The sequence below is a fragment of the Pleurodeles waltl genome, chromosome 1_2, assembly GCF_031143425.1.
Source record: "Pleurodeles waltl isolate 20211129_DDA chromosome 1_2, aPleWal1.hap1.20221129, whole genome shotgun sequence".
NCBI lineage: Eukaryota > Metazoa > Chordata > Amphibia > Caudata > Salamandridae > Pleurodeles > Pleurodeles waltl.
The window spans coordinates 77,586,552-77,603,824 of NC_090437.1; the positions used below are offsets into that span (position 1 = coordinate 77,586,552).

Sequence of the window (17,273 nt, forward strand, 5' to 3'; positions counted from 1 at the left end):
TACACCCATTAGAGGGCATTGGACTAGAGCTTTACCCAGATGAGCCCCCCTCCCCCCCAACACAATCCCCTCCCGTCCCACAGACCAGATGCCACTACAGCAGTCCATGCTGTGATACAAACGAGAGCTGACCATCACAAGGGCAAACTTAAAATGTTGGGAAAAAGGTGACCATCTTGTGGAAGCATGATCAGGTAGGCCACAGAAAATTTCAAGAAGCCTATCACATTTTGGGTGGTAATTCTGTGAGTGAATTAAAAAAGAAACCAGCCCCAGATGAACCTCCATACATCAGGGGTCATGATCTGCCGGGCTTTTTGGTCTTCCTCATGGCCAGGAAGAGCTTCCGGCCAAGTTAATGGGTTTGCCCTGGCTGCTAACAAGGGAAATGATAAGATTGATGTACTTGGCAAGCACATCGCTGTGAGGGTATTGAGTCAATGGAAGATGTTGTGGGTTATCAGGCTCTTTTCTCAGTAGAACCATTAACACTGGGTGGAAATGAAGCAATTGAGAAGTCCAGCCAGAGGCGTACTGACTGAGGGCAAAAGCTAGTCCATGAAGTCAAGTTAAACTTAAATGCCAACATTTGAGGTACCGTTGGGCTCTGTGGACACAGCCTCCTTAGATGTCAGCACGGGTATCATGCTCAGGCGCCATGAATGGCTTACAGTCCTCCCTGAGGACCAACAGCAGCTTATCAAGGATTCATTTGATGGACAACTTCAATACAGACTTCAGATGGGACAGTATGCTAAAGAAAATAAAGATGCTAAGTCCAGTCACCCTAAACTGGACTTTGGGAAAAGCAGCTTACCGGGGAAGCCAAGACTACAACCACTTTTGTGTAGAGCTTTCCAACAGCAACAGTTAATTTAGGAGGGTCACCCCTCCAAGTCCTTCAGTCAAGTTTATTGCTGAGGCAGAGGGTAGGCAAAAGTAGAGGCGACTCCTGCAAGGGCTACTCCATGTCGAAGCAGTGACTGGCCGTCCGTGCCTCCTGATCTCACAATACCTGTTTTGGGGGAGTCTTGGATTTTTTTCTTCCTCAATGGGAGGACATCTCCTCAGACAAGTGGGTCCTGTCTGTAGTGCAGCAGGGATACTTCTTGGAATTAGACACCATACGCCCAACCATACCACCTCAGCAACACATCAGTCGGGAGCACCAAAGACTGTTAAGAGAGGAAGTACAGCTGCTTCTAAGTAAGGATGTACTTCAGCCAGTGCCTCCAAACCAGAGACACCAAGCACTCTACTCCATGTAATTTCTGATTGCCAAAAGAATGGCACCCTGGTGCCTAATTGTTCTCAGGCCATTAAACCACTAAATTTAACCACAGCACTTCCTAATGACAACCCTAAAGAAAACCTATTTCCACATCCCCGTATATCACCACTACCTGTAATAAGAGGACAGCACTGCCAGTCCAAAGCTAAGCACATCTCAACCACATGACAGTACCCGGATGGCATTGTCACATCTGTGACCTAGAGCTGACAGTGATTCATTTCTAGAGCTGACAGTGATTCAGTTGGCACTCATCGCTTTTTACATACTCGCTTTGGGGGAAGCTATCTTTGTCAAAACAGACAACACGACCACCATGTTTTACGTCCAAAAGTATGAGGGGGCTCACTCTCAGCTATCATTGTTATCTCCGACGAATTGGCTTTGGGCCATTTGTAGTCACATACAACCCATATCGGCGCATCTTCCTTGGGCTGACAACTTTGAGGTCCTGCTAAGCAGGATGCATCAAAAAGTACACGAATGGGAGACAAATCCACAAATACTTCAAAGTTTATTTCAGAAATGGGGCGCTCCTGCAGTCAATCTGTTTGCCTTCCTCGAAAATGCAAAATGTCAATACTTCACTTACAGGTACCCATATTCACCAATCCATGAGCAATGCAGTATGTATGAACTGGTCAGGGATACTTGTATGGATAATTGCTTTGGCATTTTTTCCACTCCTTTTGATTCCAACTGAAATTAGGAAAATGAGGCTGACATCCTCAACTCTCATTCTAGTTGCCCCAATGTGGGTCAGAAATCCACCCACTTCTGGAAATGTCAGTTCACCTGCACGAAAAGCTATTAATCACACTGAACTTACTGACCGAATTATATAGGTCCCTTAGACATACAAACCCAATGGGAAATGAAGCTAGTCTGACGATCTGACACCTGAGGGTTCAGAATGGTGGTGGGGGGGGGGGGGGGGTTAGGGGTCGGGCAGCGACTGCTAGGCCCCCTTGGAAAATGGAACGGGCCACACACCCACATCCCCCCCCCCCCCCCCCCCCCCCCACCACCACCACCAAAAAAAACACCCAATAGTGTCCCCGCCCCCCCCAACCCCCAGGGTTTAAAAAAAAAATGAAGGAACAGCACTCCAGAGCGTGTATTCATAAAATTTAATATACAATCCCAACAGGAACGTGTTTCGGCACAACTGCCTTCATCAGCCTGTTGGCCGCCATTTTAATTCTCTATTTATACATATTCAATAGTCTTTCTTCAATGTCTATCAGCCTCATGATCAAATATTTCACATACTTAAATTCAAACTATATAATTAATCACTTCAACTGTGTATATCAATACATAGCTACAACATACAAAATAAAATGTCCATATCATACCTTATTTCTATAAATCCACCCTAACATTCAACATAACGATGACGATTGTTCTACAATGCAGAGACCAATCTTTAAGACACTATCAGATTAACATCAGCTATTTTATGATCACTTCGTTAATAAATAATTCTTGCTACTATACAACTTAACTCATTATTAGACTTAAAATAGCAATTACTACACCACAATCTATCTAAACTTAGACGGGACACTCACCATTGATAAAAAATCGACTTTGTTGCTAATAAAATCGCCACTAAAAGTGTACAAAAATGTAAGGGCTTGTATATAAATAGTATGAATGTCTATCATATAACAAATATATCACACCATTAATTACTAACTATCATGACATGACCCCACTGATCAAAAGCATCTCTACACATTACATGAGGGCAGAAATGTTGAAATATAACCCCATCAAATTCGCTCAATTATTCATTATTTATAAGCTACCTAATATATCCATTCTTTTTCCATTTCGTTACATTAAATGAAATATAATTATCATATTTACGTAGAATCAACCTAAGTGACTGTTCACACTGGAGGAAAGTGTGGATTATAGAATGCAGTGGCGCGCGTTCATATAGCAGCAGCACCGGCGATCAGGCGCGGAGTGACCACGCCGAAGAATAGTTGTGTGTGTGTGTGTGTGTGTATGTATGTGTGTGTGTGTGTGTGTGTATATGTGTGTGTATATATATATATATATATAATATATATGTTTGATGGCATGTGTAGCTGCAGATACACATGCTGTGCATTATCCTGCCATCTAGTGTTGGGCTCGGAGTGTTACAAGTTGTTTTTCTTCGAAGAAGTCTGTTCGAGACACGAGGCCGAGGGACTCCTCCCTTTCGGCTCCATTGCGCATGGGCGTCGACTCCATCTTAGATTGTTTTTTTTCCGCCATCGGGTTCGGACGTGTTCCTCTTCGCTCTGTGTTTCGGTTCGGAAAAGTTAGTAAACAATCGGAAAAATCGACGGTATTGTTTGCGCTCGGTATCGGGTTAGTGATAGCAAATAGACACCGAAGAAAAGAAGAGCTCCGGCAGCCCTTCGGGGCTTCCACTCCTTGGCGGGGCCTGGTCGGCCCGACAGCGTGCGTCTTCAAGGCTCATGGAACGGACCCCATTCCGCTTCTGCCCCAAATGCCACGCTAAGTATCCTTATACAGACCAACATTTGGTCTGTAATCTGTGTTTGTCCCCCGAACACAAAGAGAGGATACATGCGAGGCCTATCGGGCATTTCGGTCCAAGAAGACGCTGCACGACCGGAGAGCTCGAAGGCTTCAAATGGCGTCGACACCGGCCGGACACCCTGACGTCGAAGAGGAGGAGACATTCTCCATCCCAGACTCGGACGAGCCAGAGAGTGAGCAGCCGACGAGTCAACAAACCGTGAGTAAACCAGCCCCGGCCAAAACTCACTTGAAAATCATGAAGGCCCAGGGGACGCCACCGCCGACAGGCCATGGCTTTACCCGAAAGCACGGTGACCAAGCATCAGCACCGAAAAAGGGCACACAGCAGCCGAAGACATCCGACTCCGGTCGAGATACCGGCACTGAATATACTCTGCACCGAGATACCGGCTCCGAACAGATACGGCACCGAGAAATCGGCACCGCGAAATCCAAGAAGGTTTCTTCGGAGCCGAAAAAGACTGCTGAAAAGGTTTCGGTGCCGAAACACCCAGCCTCGGAGCCGAAACAAAGCTCCTATACAGACTAACAGGGCCTTGCCTCACAACTACAAGGCCACAGGTTTGAACAAGAACTGGGGTTGGGAGAGCCAGACCATACCCAGAGGAGGCTCCATATACAGAAAGACACAGGGAAAATAAGTACACTTCCCCCAATTAAGATGAAGCGGAAGCTCGCATTCCATGAGGCGGAAATGCAGCCAAAAGCAAAAGTGGCTAAAGAAAAAACACCACCACAGTTTTCTCCACAGCCATCACCACCAACCTCACCACATCTGTCCCCAATAGCAACACCCCCAATGGTGCAGTCACCAACACACACAGGGATGAGCCAAGATGACCCAGATGCATGGGATCTGTACGATGCACCAGTCTCTGATAATAGTCCGGATTGCTACCCGGCAAGGCCATCACCACCACAAGACAGTACTGCTTACATGCAGGTGGTTTCCAGGGCAGCTACTTTTCATAACGTAGCATTGCATTCAGAACCTATAGAAGATGACTTTCCTATTCAATACCCTGTCATCAACACACAACCAATATCAGAGTTTGCCAATGTTGCCAGGCATGTTAAAACACGCCAAACAGGTGTTTCAAGACCCAGTCAGCAGAGCCATAACACTTAGGGTGGAAAAGAAATATAAACCTCCCCCTACGGACCCTGTGTACATTACGCAACAACTGACTCCTGATTCAGTGGTAGTGGGAGCAGCCCGGAAAAGGGCGAACTCACAAACATCTGGGGACGCACCACCACCCGACAAAGAAAGTCAGAAATTCGATACGGCAGGCAAAAGGGTGGCAGCACAGGCAGCCAATCAATGGCGAATTGCCAATTCGCAGGCTCGATTGGCAAGATATGACACGGCACATTGGGACGAAATGCAACATTTCATTGAACACCTTCCAAAAGAGTTCCAAAAGCGTGCCCAACAGATTGTAGAGGGGGGCCAAACCATCTCCAACAATCAAATAAGGTCGGCTATGGACTCAGCAGACACGGCGGCTAGAACAGTAAACACAGCGGTCACCATTCGGAGACACGCGTGGCTACGTACCTCCGGATTTAAGCCAGAGATCCAGCTGGCTGTGCTGAATATGCCTTTCAACGAACAACAATTGTTTGCGCCGGAGGTGGATACAGCAATAGACAAACTTAAGAAAGACACTGACATGGCCAAAGCCATGGGCGCGCTCTACTCCCCACAGAGCGGAGGCACTTTTAGGAAGCCACACTTTAGAGGGGGGTTTCGGGCCCAAAGCACAGAGCCTTCGACCTCACAGGCCAGACCCACATACCAGGGCCAATACCAAAGAGGAGGCTTTCGGGACAATATAGGAGTGGACAGTTCCCTAAAACGAGAGGGAAATTCCAAAGCCCAAAAACCCCACAAACTAATCAGTGACTCAAACGTCACAAACCCCCAACACACACCAGTGGGGGGGAGACTCACACATTACCAGAATTGGAAACGCACAACTACAGACTCGTGGGTCCTAGCCATTATCCAACATGGTTATTGCATAGAATTCCTACAAATACCATCGAATGTGCCTCCAAGAGAACACAACATGTCCAAACAGCACTTAGATCTGTTACAACTAGAAGTCCAAGCGTTGTTACAAAAAGAAGCAATAGAACTAGTACCCAACCATCAAAAAGGAACAGGTGTTTACTCCCTGTATTTCCTAATTCCAAAAAAGGACAAAACACTGAGACCCATATTAGACCTCAGAACACTAAATCTTTACATCAAATCAGATCACTTTCACATGGTGACACTTCAAGACGGGATTCCCTTGCCCAAACAACAGGACTACATGTCAACATTAGATCTCAAGGATGCTTACTTCCACATACCCATACATCCTTCCCACAGGAAATACTTAAGGTTTGTAATCCAAGGCGTGCATTACCAATTCAAAGTGTTACCGTTCGGGATAACAACAGCACCAAGAGTATTCACAAAATGCCTTGCGGTAGTAGCTGCTCATATCAGAAGGCAGCACATGCACGTATTCCCTTACCTATATTGGTTAATAAAAACCAACACTCAGCAACAGTGTCTTCGGCACACAAAATACGTCATACAAACCCTTCACAAGCTAGGGTTCTCTATTAACTACCAAAAATCACATCTACAACTGTGTCAAATACAACAATACTTAGGAGCAACAATCAACACACAAAAAGGGATTGCCACTCCAAGTCCACAAAGGGTACAAGCATTCAAAAATGTAATACTAAACATGCACCCAAACCAACACTATCAAGTGAGGTTTGTGATGAGACTTCTAGGCATGATGTCTTCATGCATAGCCATTGTTCCAAACGCAAGACTACACATGCGGCCCTTACAACAGTGCCTAGCAACACAATGGACACAAGTACAGGGTCAACTTCAAGATCTAGTGTTGATAGACCGCCAAACACACTCCTCGCTTCAGTGGTGGAATCCTATAAATTTAAACCAAGGGCGGCCATTCCAAGACCCTGTACCTCAAAACGTGATCACACCAGATGCTTCCATGGTAGGGTGGGGAGCACACCTCAACCAGCACAGCATACAGGGACAATGGGACGCTCAACAAAGCCAGCTTCATATAAATCATCTGGAACTACTTGCAGTATTTCTAGCATTGAAAGCATTTCAACCGTTAATAGCCCACAAACACATTCTTGTCAAAACAGACAACATGACAACAATGTATTACCTAAAACAGGGAGGGACACACATCACAGATGTGTCTCTTAGCACAAAAGATTTGGCATTGGGCGATTCACAATCACATTCGCCTAATAGCACAGTACATCCCAGGAATTCAAAACCAGTTAGCCGACAATCTCAGTCGAGATCACCAACAAACCCACAAATGGGAAATTCATCCCCAGATACTACCAACTTACTTTCAAAGCTGGGGAACACCACAACTAGACCTATTCGCAACAAAAGAAAATGCAAAATGGCAAAACTTTGCGTCCAGGTACCCACACCCTCATTCCAAGGGCAATGCGTTATGGATGAGTTGGTCAGGGATATTTGCTTACGCTTTTCCCCCTCTCCCACTCCTTCCGTATCTAGTAAACAAATTGAGTCCAAACAAACTCAAACTAATACTAATAGCACCAACTTGGGCTCGCCAGCCATGGTACACAACACTACTAGATCTGTCAGTAGTACCCCATATCAAACTACCAAACAGACCAGATCTGTTAACTCAACACAACCAACAGATCAGACACCTGAATCCAGCATCGCTCATTCTAGCAATCTGGCTCCTTAAATCTTAGAATTTGGACATTTAGACCTTACACAAGAATGTATGGAGGTCATTAAACAAGCAAGAAAACCTACTACAAGACATTGTTATGCAAATAAATGGAAAATATTTGTTTATTACTGCCATAATCAAATTCAACCACTACATGCGTCCGCAAAAAAACATTGTAAGCTACTTATTACACAAAATCAAATCTAGCTTTTTCGTCCATTAAAATACATCTCACAGAAATATCTGCAGATTACACATTCATAAATCACTCTTTAGAATCCCAGTCATCAAAGCATTTATGGAGGATCTAAAGAGAATCATACCCCCAAGAACACCACCAGTTCCCTCATGGAACCTCAATATTGTATTAACACGACTCATGGGTCCACCATTTGAACCCATGCACTCTTGTGAAATGCAATACTTAACCTGGAAAGTAGCCTTCCTAATAGCGATCACATCTCTTAGAAGAGTAAGTGAAATACAAGCATTTACTATACAAGAACCCTTTATACAAATACACAAACATAAAGTGGTTCTACGCACAAATCCAAAATTTTTACCAAAAGTTATATCCTCAGGTGGAAGGTCCTCTGAAACAGAGCACAGTGGTAACACATGTTCTGATGACTCTGTGGGTGTGGAATCTGTCACAAAAAAAGTCAGTGTGCCGGGGTGGCACCTATGTAAGCAACGCATATGTGGTATCTGGTACGGCTGTCAATGCAGAGCCATTGGCACCATCTAGTGGTGCACAGGGGTACTGCAAGATTTTTTTCGATGTAGTCTGATGCCTGGGGAATATTTTAAGGTAAGGAATCTGCGGTTAGTCAGTCACTACCAGAAAAGGTGCTACGAAAGGTAAGTAATTTGCTCCTTAGGGAGAGCTGTTAGTAAATTTGTTTTTGTAGAATTGGCCAAGGGCTAACTGGGTAGAAATATGGAGATTGTAAACTATGCATGCTGAGCAGAAACAGTAAAGAGGTTGGTTATAGAGGCTTTATTAGTGTTTAAAACCCCAGTTTGAACAGGAGGCTGTTCAGTGGGTTCCTCAGTAACCCTGCTTTGAGTCAGCAAAGTTTGCAACAATATGTTCATGATGAGCAACATACATCCTAATTGGGGAGATAGGATAAGGAACAGCAACATATAGCATTGGTTCTCAAGAAAAATCCATTAGGTAGCCAATGACTGCTCCTGTAAAAGAATGGTTTGCATGAGGTACCTCTGTAGCAATTGTTCAACGTTTTTACCAATCTGCTGTGAGGAAGTTTTCATAGTTTGAGTAAGCTTCACAAAAACAAGACTTGTTTTGGCATTACTGCTGTCATTTGTCCTTTTTCGTTTGAAACATCTGATCTAATTTAATATCTTTTCTTCTCTTTTGAAGGTTTCATGAAGTGTTCAAAATATTAGCTGAAAGTGATGAAGGAAAGCTGCATGTCCTTAGGGTTATGTTTGACGTCTGGAAAAATCATCCACAGGCATGTATCAGCAATTTGCTTTAATTCTTTGTATTTTAAACTGTACTCCGACTTGCCAGAGGAAACTGCATTTCTGGTAACCTTTTTTCCTGAACCTAAAAAGTTATTTATTGTAAATAAGCTGGCTTTCACAGTGCACTTAGACTTAAAGTCAGATTGTATGTGTGCTATGGAGACAGTTTATTAAGTCTTATCTGAGTGGTAGAACCTTCCCCAGTGTTCCTCATAAGCAGCCTCTTTCATGCCTCAATTCGGTTGCAAGCAAGTTTGAAAAATTCTGAAATTGAGCTCCCATGTTCATAGCCTAGGGTCAAAGAGTCTGCCTGTGTGTTTAAGACGTTTGAAAGCTCATTGTGTGATAAAATGAGCAATCATAGGTAAGATTTCTGATTGATAAGTAGTGGGAAGTAGGAAGTGTAAACTTTTTGACATTTCTCCTGTTAGGTTTTGTGGAGAGGACGCATAAAATTGAGCATGTCCCACAGAGAGCCAGTGAATCATTTTCAGTGCTCTTTCGATGTGGTCACATTTGCAAATGTTCAGTTGGCTTTACTCTTGATAATTTTATACTAATGTTCTTAAACATACAGACATTTATAAAATCTTAAGTGGATCATTTGTCCAAATGCACTGTGGTTTTCAAGGAACGTGATAGCTGTTTTATATTATGAACTAACTGTTTAATATTGTCTAAGCGAGTAGAGTATACAATATCCAAATGTTGATTTATAGTTCTAAAGGGAATTGATAAAATGTGTAAATTGATTTTTCTCTAATGCAAATCCCTGACCAGTAGGGTGATCAGCTCATTTGTGAAATCCAATGCTATGATTGGCAGGTTTATTCTAGACCCAAAACACATGTTCTATATTCATACTATTCCTAGCATGCGGGTAGTTGTTCAAATGAGGAGTTGGTGTTTTTTCCAGTAGAAGAAAATCTGGATGAAAGAGGGGAAGCTGTCAACAGGAACCTGTATCTACCATTAAGCTAAAACACTGGTGTAGGAAGCTGGCTCTTTATGTGGTATTTTAATAACTATATATACCATGTAAAGAGTACAGGGGTTCCCCAGTGAGTGGACAGGAGCTTGCTATGCATTTCCAAACTGCTCTATTTGGAGATAGTGTGGTCGAGCAGCCTTAGGTTTAATACAGAGGAGTGCAAGACATCCACACAATGATCAATAAATGACACACAACTCAAAAAGGAGATCTATACCAATTTATAAAAATAGCACTTATCTTTATATATGTTTAGGAATCAGAGAAAAATCGTTTAGGTAACTATATTTTTAAATAGGAATGCTTTTCTTTCACTTAAAAAGTGGACTAAGCGCAATTTCTGAGTTCTGCAATGTTATCCGATGGGAGGAAGAATAGGTTCTGCAAACGGGAAGAGTACTGCAACCTACAAGACCTAACTCAAGGCTTTAAGATTAGTGGGTAAGGTCCAAGGTAGCACCAGCACATGACCAGCGACACTTGGTGGCCGGATGCAGGGTGCAAAACCAGATGCCCAGTGTTTTTCAATAGATCAGTTTCTGCAAAAAGAGGCTGCAGGCTCTGGCCAGGAAGCCAGTCGGCTGACCCAAGAGCAGGTCTCAAGCCTCAGGATGCCTGGGCACAGATAGGCACCTTTGACCCTCTTCTCCATGGCTCAGGGGCAACGGGTACAGATGTGTCTTCAGGTTTACCTTACGGGAGCGGTTGCAGTAGAAGGAGGGGGGGAGGGCTTCATGCAGAAGCTGCTGGCATCGGCAGGGAGCCCAGCAGGGGGTTAAACCATGATAGACTCTGACTCTGGAGAGCTAGGAAACTTTGTTGGCACCGATGGGCCACTTCAACTCAGGCCGGAGGCGACTGGTGCCGTAGTGGCTTCAGGTATTGGGTTTTGGCAGTTGTGGAGGCTTTAGAGTCATATCTTGGAGTTTGACATGACCACTGTTCACAAAAGGTCTTGAATCTTTATTAAAGGCAGGTAGTCCTCCCGGGATTCTGGAGTCGCAGCTTCAGGACAAGTTGGCTTTGGTGCAGATTTCGATGAGAGATGCAGACAGGCTGGAGGGGTTGGTACCAGGTCAGCTACTTAGTTTCTCCACTTCTGCTCTCCCAGCGCTTCAGTGTCCTTGGTCTTTTTAGGTCTTCATGGTTCTCTGTCTCTCTGGTGCCAGGGGCTCCCCTAAATACTGAATTGAGGGGTACTAGGGGTGTGTAGGGCAGTAGCCAATGGGCTACTGACCCTTGGGGTCACTACACTCCCTATATGACCACTTCCTGTGAGAAGTGGGCATATCCCGGCCTCAGAATTCCTATGTATGCCAACCTTAAAGATGGCTACTTCTGAAAAATTGTGTTCACCTCGGCTTAGCCAACCTTTAGGGGTGGTACTAGCCAGAGGGTGGAAAGCCTACCTAACTAGCTTTATTTTCCCACCTGTCTAGGTGCCAAAGGGACTTCTGGACAAAGGGGTGGGCTTCTGCTACTGTTGGGGAGGGGGAGGAGGGGGAGTGGGGGAGAGAGTCAGATTTGCATTTCAAAGGCATCATCCCTTTGTGGTTTGTCGCCTTAGGACGGCTAATCAGCAGGTCATCCTATGGGAGTGAGTGTTAAACACTCTTCCCAGACAGGCTTTTGTTATGGACCTCCTGGGAGGAGAATTTAAAATGGCTTCACTGCACATAGTATGTTTAAGAATCGACAAAGACCTAGTAGGGGCATATCTACTCTTGCAGATATGCCCACACATGTTATATAATGCCCTCTGCCTTAGGGCTGTAAGGCCTGCTGTAGTGGTGACTTTCATATATTGCATGCAGTGTTTAAGGGACATGGCACACACGTTGTGTGACATGACATGTTTTCACTTTTAGGGAGGACCATGTCACGCAGTCTGCAATGGCAGTTTGCATGAGGTTAGTGCTTTGTCTCTGAGGCACAAGTTGGGCTGCAGCTCTTAGAGACACTCCTTAGTACCCAGGCTGTAGGTACTAGAGGTACCCTTTGCTAGGAACGTACAGTGGTGCTAAAGGGGCCTGGTCACTTGGGGGAATCAAGTGACAAGGTGTCTTGTTTTGGGGAAGGAACACTAGCGCTGGGCACCTGGTTAGCAGTAATCATGTGAACTTCAGTCAAAGTTGCATCAAAAACCCAGGCACAAGTAGGGGTTACTACAACCAGAACCCAGCTTACTACAACTGGATAAAGCAAGCACAATACTACAGGGAGGTGTGATTAAAGCAGCAACCAATGGAATTTGCTTTTACCTATTGTTACAGCAAAAAAGCAATAACTATATTAGTCTATAGGATGCTACTGAAATGTCACACTGAATCAGTGTAAATATCTCATATACATTAATACCCCCTGAATATTTTAGTGCAGTGTCGGTCTGCCTGCCTAGAGAGAGCTAATTATGTGCAGAATCCAAGCTTGCTTCGGGGCCTAAGCAGTGAAACGAGTACTGAGGATTGGCACACACTTCTGTCCGAATTCACAAAATGCCATTTTCAATCCGTTGGATTCAGTGAGATGAGTTGATTTGTTAGCAGCAAGGGGATTGATCCAAACAATTGCATGCCATAGATTCAATACAATGAATGGCCAATCATAGCAGAAATGTTCAGGGTTCATCAAATATGAAAGAAGTTAGAGATTTTTAAGAAGAAAAGTTTCTAGTTTGCTGTTGAGGAAGCTTCCCTTAGTAAAACAGCTTATTACAGGAGATTAACTGAAAATAAAAAGGCATCTGATAAAACATGGCTGCCTTGCTTTTTGTTTGGCTTGATTGTCCTAGGATGGGCTTGGCTAATCTAAACTATTGGTATTAAGCTGTACAATGAGCTGGTTAAGGATGCCCATGAAGGGAATCTTGAGTTCACACAACCAGGGCAAGGGTGTTGCTTTTACTGATACAACATATCAGCAGGGATCTGAAAAATGTTGCTTGTTTGGCCTGTGCGTTAATATGATATTCTGTATTATATCTCACATTGTACCTGATTTGGTTGTACTGCTAGGATTTTCTTACTATTAATTGTTCAGTGAGAATTATTTCATCAGTGAAGAAGTAACTTACCCTGGGTCATTTATTTCCCCCTGATGTTAATCTACATTCTTGCAGATTGATAACTGCTCATTTGCATTTCTGCTTATGAGGATTACTAAATTTCTTTTTAATACATTTCTTTCTAATTATAACTTGGACACGGGTCTTTATTTTCTTGGCCTCCTTATTAGCTGAACAATTGGCAGAATGATGCAGTGGGCACTTTACAGTGCTGTTCTGGAGGCAGTTCTTCACTTTGTCACACACTTGAATCAGCCCTACATATGTAGCCACAGTGCAATTACCCAGTGCAAGTGAGGTTATTGAACCTATTCAACGCCTAGGGATAGTTATGGAGTTGATTAGTTAACATGTTGATTAGTCTGTGGTAAAATAGTTTTTGCAGTGTGAATCTTTTCTGGATTCACATGCTGTGCATTATTCTGCCATCTAGTTGCTGGGTCCAGAAATTCTACTATTGTCTCTAAGATCTAAAAAAAAGTTTTTTTGTCCTACTGCATTCTCTATTCTTTGGTGGGTGTCGACCGATCCTCCATTTGGTGTCCCCTTTTGATGCTGTCGCACTTCCTCCAGATGTTTACACTTTTTGTCTCCATCTTCAGATTCTTTTTGTAAGTCTTTCGGTCTGAATGGTTTGTCCGTGCCGTCTGCAAACGGTAGAGGAACGCACATAGAATAACCAGAAGATGATTTTTCAAAGTTCTTGAAGACTTACAAAAAACATACATGGAAGAGAAAAACAAGTAAGAAAGATCGGCTTCAGTTTTATACAAAACTTCGACAGAGGGTTGAGAATGCCCAGGGGGCAGGGGGAGGATCCCCGCTTGGTGTGTTGGAGAAAACCCCTTTTCAAATTTGCAGAAATTGCCATCATAGATATGATATACACCCTGTGTAATCTCTGCCTTCCAGTCGACCATCGAAGCTAGGAATGCAACGCCTGTGCAGTTTTTGCACCGAAGACACTCTGAGTAAGAACAAAGCAAAGAATGGCGCACCATAAAATGCAAGGCCAAAAGCCTACCCCCATCTTTAAAGCAGCTAAGCCTCTCCAGCGACAAGGAGGAAAATGTCACTGAAGGGTGCAGAGGGAGAAACTTCAAAAAGAGACTGTGAGGTCATAGAAGTTTAAGAGGGACCTCAGAAGAATATCCGAAAGGAGGTAAAGGTAGACAACCTCCGTAAAATACCCAGAATTGGAAAAAATCGGACTCACGGGCACACAAGGGAGCCTTGGCAGCCAAAACGTTCGCGAGGCCCTCAAGAAGGCCTCCAGTGTCAAAAAAGACTCCCCAAACATACTTACTTGAAGAATGGAAAGGCAAGGGACGTGTCAACGTCCAAAGGCCTAGATTCTTAAAGGGTTCGCCAAAGCCCAGAGAAAGAGCACTTGGCAAGGGAGCTTCCCTTTGTCGAAGAAAAGACAATGTCAAGCCTGGAAGATGGAGCCCTCGAAATGGAGTAAAAAAGAAAGACTTGAGGCCGAAATACCTGCATTAATTCAAAAGAAAAAATAATTTGAATAAGCTTCTAATACCCCAGAGCCACAGGAAGATGAGCACCTCTTCTACACAGAAGAAGAAAATCAGACTGCAGAACAACCTTCGCAAGGAGAATACATAGAAGTACATTGTGAAGACTTAGAAGAGGAGTCACCAGAGGAAGTGGAACGTTACCCACCTAAGCCCTCCCTTCCAGATGATATTGGTATTTATAATATGGTTATTAAAATGTGGCTGTAATTTTAATGCACAGTTAGAGGAGGATAAGCCTCAAGCATGTTTCTTATTGGAAACACTTATGCCAGGCCAATCAAAGAACCAGTACCTACCTGTGCTACCAACTGTTCGAGATCAAGGCAGGGAATCATTCAAAGAGCTGGCCACATGCAAAGCAGTCACACCAAGGGCTAAAAAAAAATATAAGTTCTCATCAAAAGATCCCTGCCCATACATTAAAGGTACTGTTTCAGCTCAATCCATTATCACAGCGACAGTCAGAAAAAAGGGTGAAAGCAAGAGGATGAAACTTATGGGCCACAGAATTGAGGAGTGCAGCTAACCAGTGGTGCATTGCAAGCTCAAATGCCCTACTTAACAGGCACACGCATCAGCATTGGGAGGGGGCTAGGAGATCATTTAAAATAACTCTCGAAATTTTGCCATCACATGCTTTTGAAGTCAGTATTGGATGCGCCATCCAGAATGGATCTAGCCATCAGCTGATGATGGGGTTACCTTGAGACGCCATGCAAGGCTAAGTATTTTGGGATTCAGGCCGGAAGTCCAGGCAAATATAATAAATACACAGTTCAGTGGCCAGCAATTGTTGGGTAACACAGTTGACGAAAACCTCAACCAACTTAAAAAGGACAATGAGACTAAGTCTGTGGGGACCTTACAATTCAGAGAGGGGATGCGAAGGGGATCTTTTGCACCAAGAAGACCCAGCTCAAGAGGCACATTCCTAACGGGAACTTCTCATCAAGGGTTCCACAGGAATACTTGAACATCTGTACTGCAGCAAGACCAAAGGAAAGGAATCATTCGAAGGAAGAAACGGATCTACTTCCCAAGGTAGTCAAGGAACTATTAAACAAACAAGCTACAGAGACCGTGCCAATTCGAGAAATCTTCAAGGGGAATTACACAAATTACTTTTTAATTCCAAAGGTAGACAGATCCCACAGTCTGATTTGGGATTTCAGGTCCATTAACAAATTCATAAAGACCATAAAGTTCAAGATGACAACCTTGCAAGAAGTAATCCCACAGTTGGAGAGGAGGTTTTATGTCAATAGATCTAAAAGATGCATATTTACACATACCGATGAACGCAAAACACAAAAAGTATCCAAGGTTTGCAATAGACAAAAAGCATTACCAATTCAAAGTTTTAGCCATTGGAGTAAAGTCAGCTCCAAGAGTGTTCACAAAATGCCTGGCTGCAGTAGCAGCCCATCTCAGGAGAATGGGTATTCATATAAATCCATATCTAGATTACTGGTTAGTGAGGGCACACTCCTACCAGAAATGCAAGACATTGAGATAGTAATGAGCAAGTTTTATTCCCCCGGGTTCTCATTAAACATAGAGAAATCATCCCCAGAACAGTAAAAGATTTTTCTGGGAGCAAGACTGAACATAGTTCTGGGGAAGACATTCCCCAGCAAGAAGAGGACACAATCTCTTTTGGAGGAGATTCACCCCTACCAGAAGTGGCAAGCTCTTACAGTGAGGACTGTGGGGAGACTGTTGGGGAAAATTGTGTTGTATATTCCCTTAAATCCAAATGTGAGATTGCTTAGGAGACCAGTACAAGAGTGGCTCCAAAATCAATGGTCACAAGCAACATGGAGTTGGGAAGATCTAGTGGTTGTCAGGCAGAAAGTGCAGAAGAAAATTGCGTGGTTCACAGAGAATTACACAGGGAAGACTTTTAGCAACCAACTCCCTCAGTAAAGATAACCACAGATGCATCACATATAAGATGGGGAGTGTGAGAAAGTAGCCTCTTTCTAGCATGGTTACCGCCACTTTTGGCGTCAGTGTGTTTTTACTGTGTCACTGGGATCCTGCTAGCCAGGATCCCAGTGCTTATAGATAGAAACCTATATGTCAGTATGTTTTTGCCGGTCTCACTGGGATCCTGCTAGCCAGGACCCCAGTGCTCATAGTTTATGGCCTAATGTGTATGCCTGTGTAGTGCTTAACTGTGTCACTGAGGCTCTGCTAATCAGAACCTCAGTGCTCATGCTCTCTCTGCTTTTAAATTTGTCACTGTAGGCCAGTGACTTAATTTACCAATTTCAATTGGCACACTGGACCCCCTTATAAGTCCCTAGTATATGGTACCTAGGTACCCAGGGCATTGGGGTTCCAGGAGATCCATATGGGCTGCTGCATTTCTTTTGCCACCCATAGGGAGCTCAGACAAACCCTTCCACAGGCCTGCCACAGCAGCCTGCGTGAAATAGTGCACACACTATTTCACAGTCATTTTCACTGCACTTAAGTAACTTATAAGTCACCTATATGTCTATCCTTCACTTGCTGAAGGTTAGGTTCAAAGTTATTAAGTGTGAGG

At 43.9% G+C, this 17,273-nt stretch overlaps 1 protein-coding gene across 1 annotated transcript in view; it reads left to right on the top strand.

The window, feature by feature from the left end:
* NCBP1 (nuclear cap binding protein subunit 1) overlaps positions 1–17,273 on the top strand; it is a 511,810-nt gene that overhangs the window by 274,925 nt on the left and 219,612 nt on the right. Inside the window, exon 18 of the mRNA XM_069236547.1 lies at positions 9,026–9,119. Within this exon, the coding sequence (XP_069092648.1) occupies positions 9,026–9,119 (94 nt within the window). The remainder of the gene's footprint in view (positions 1–9,025; positions 9,120–17,273) is intronic.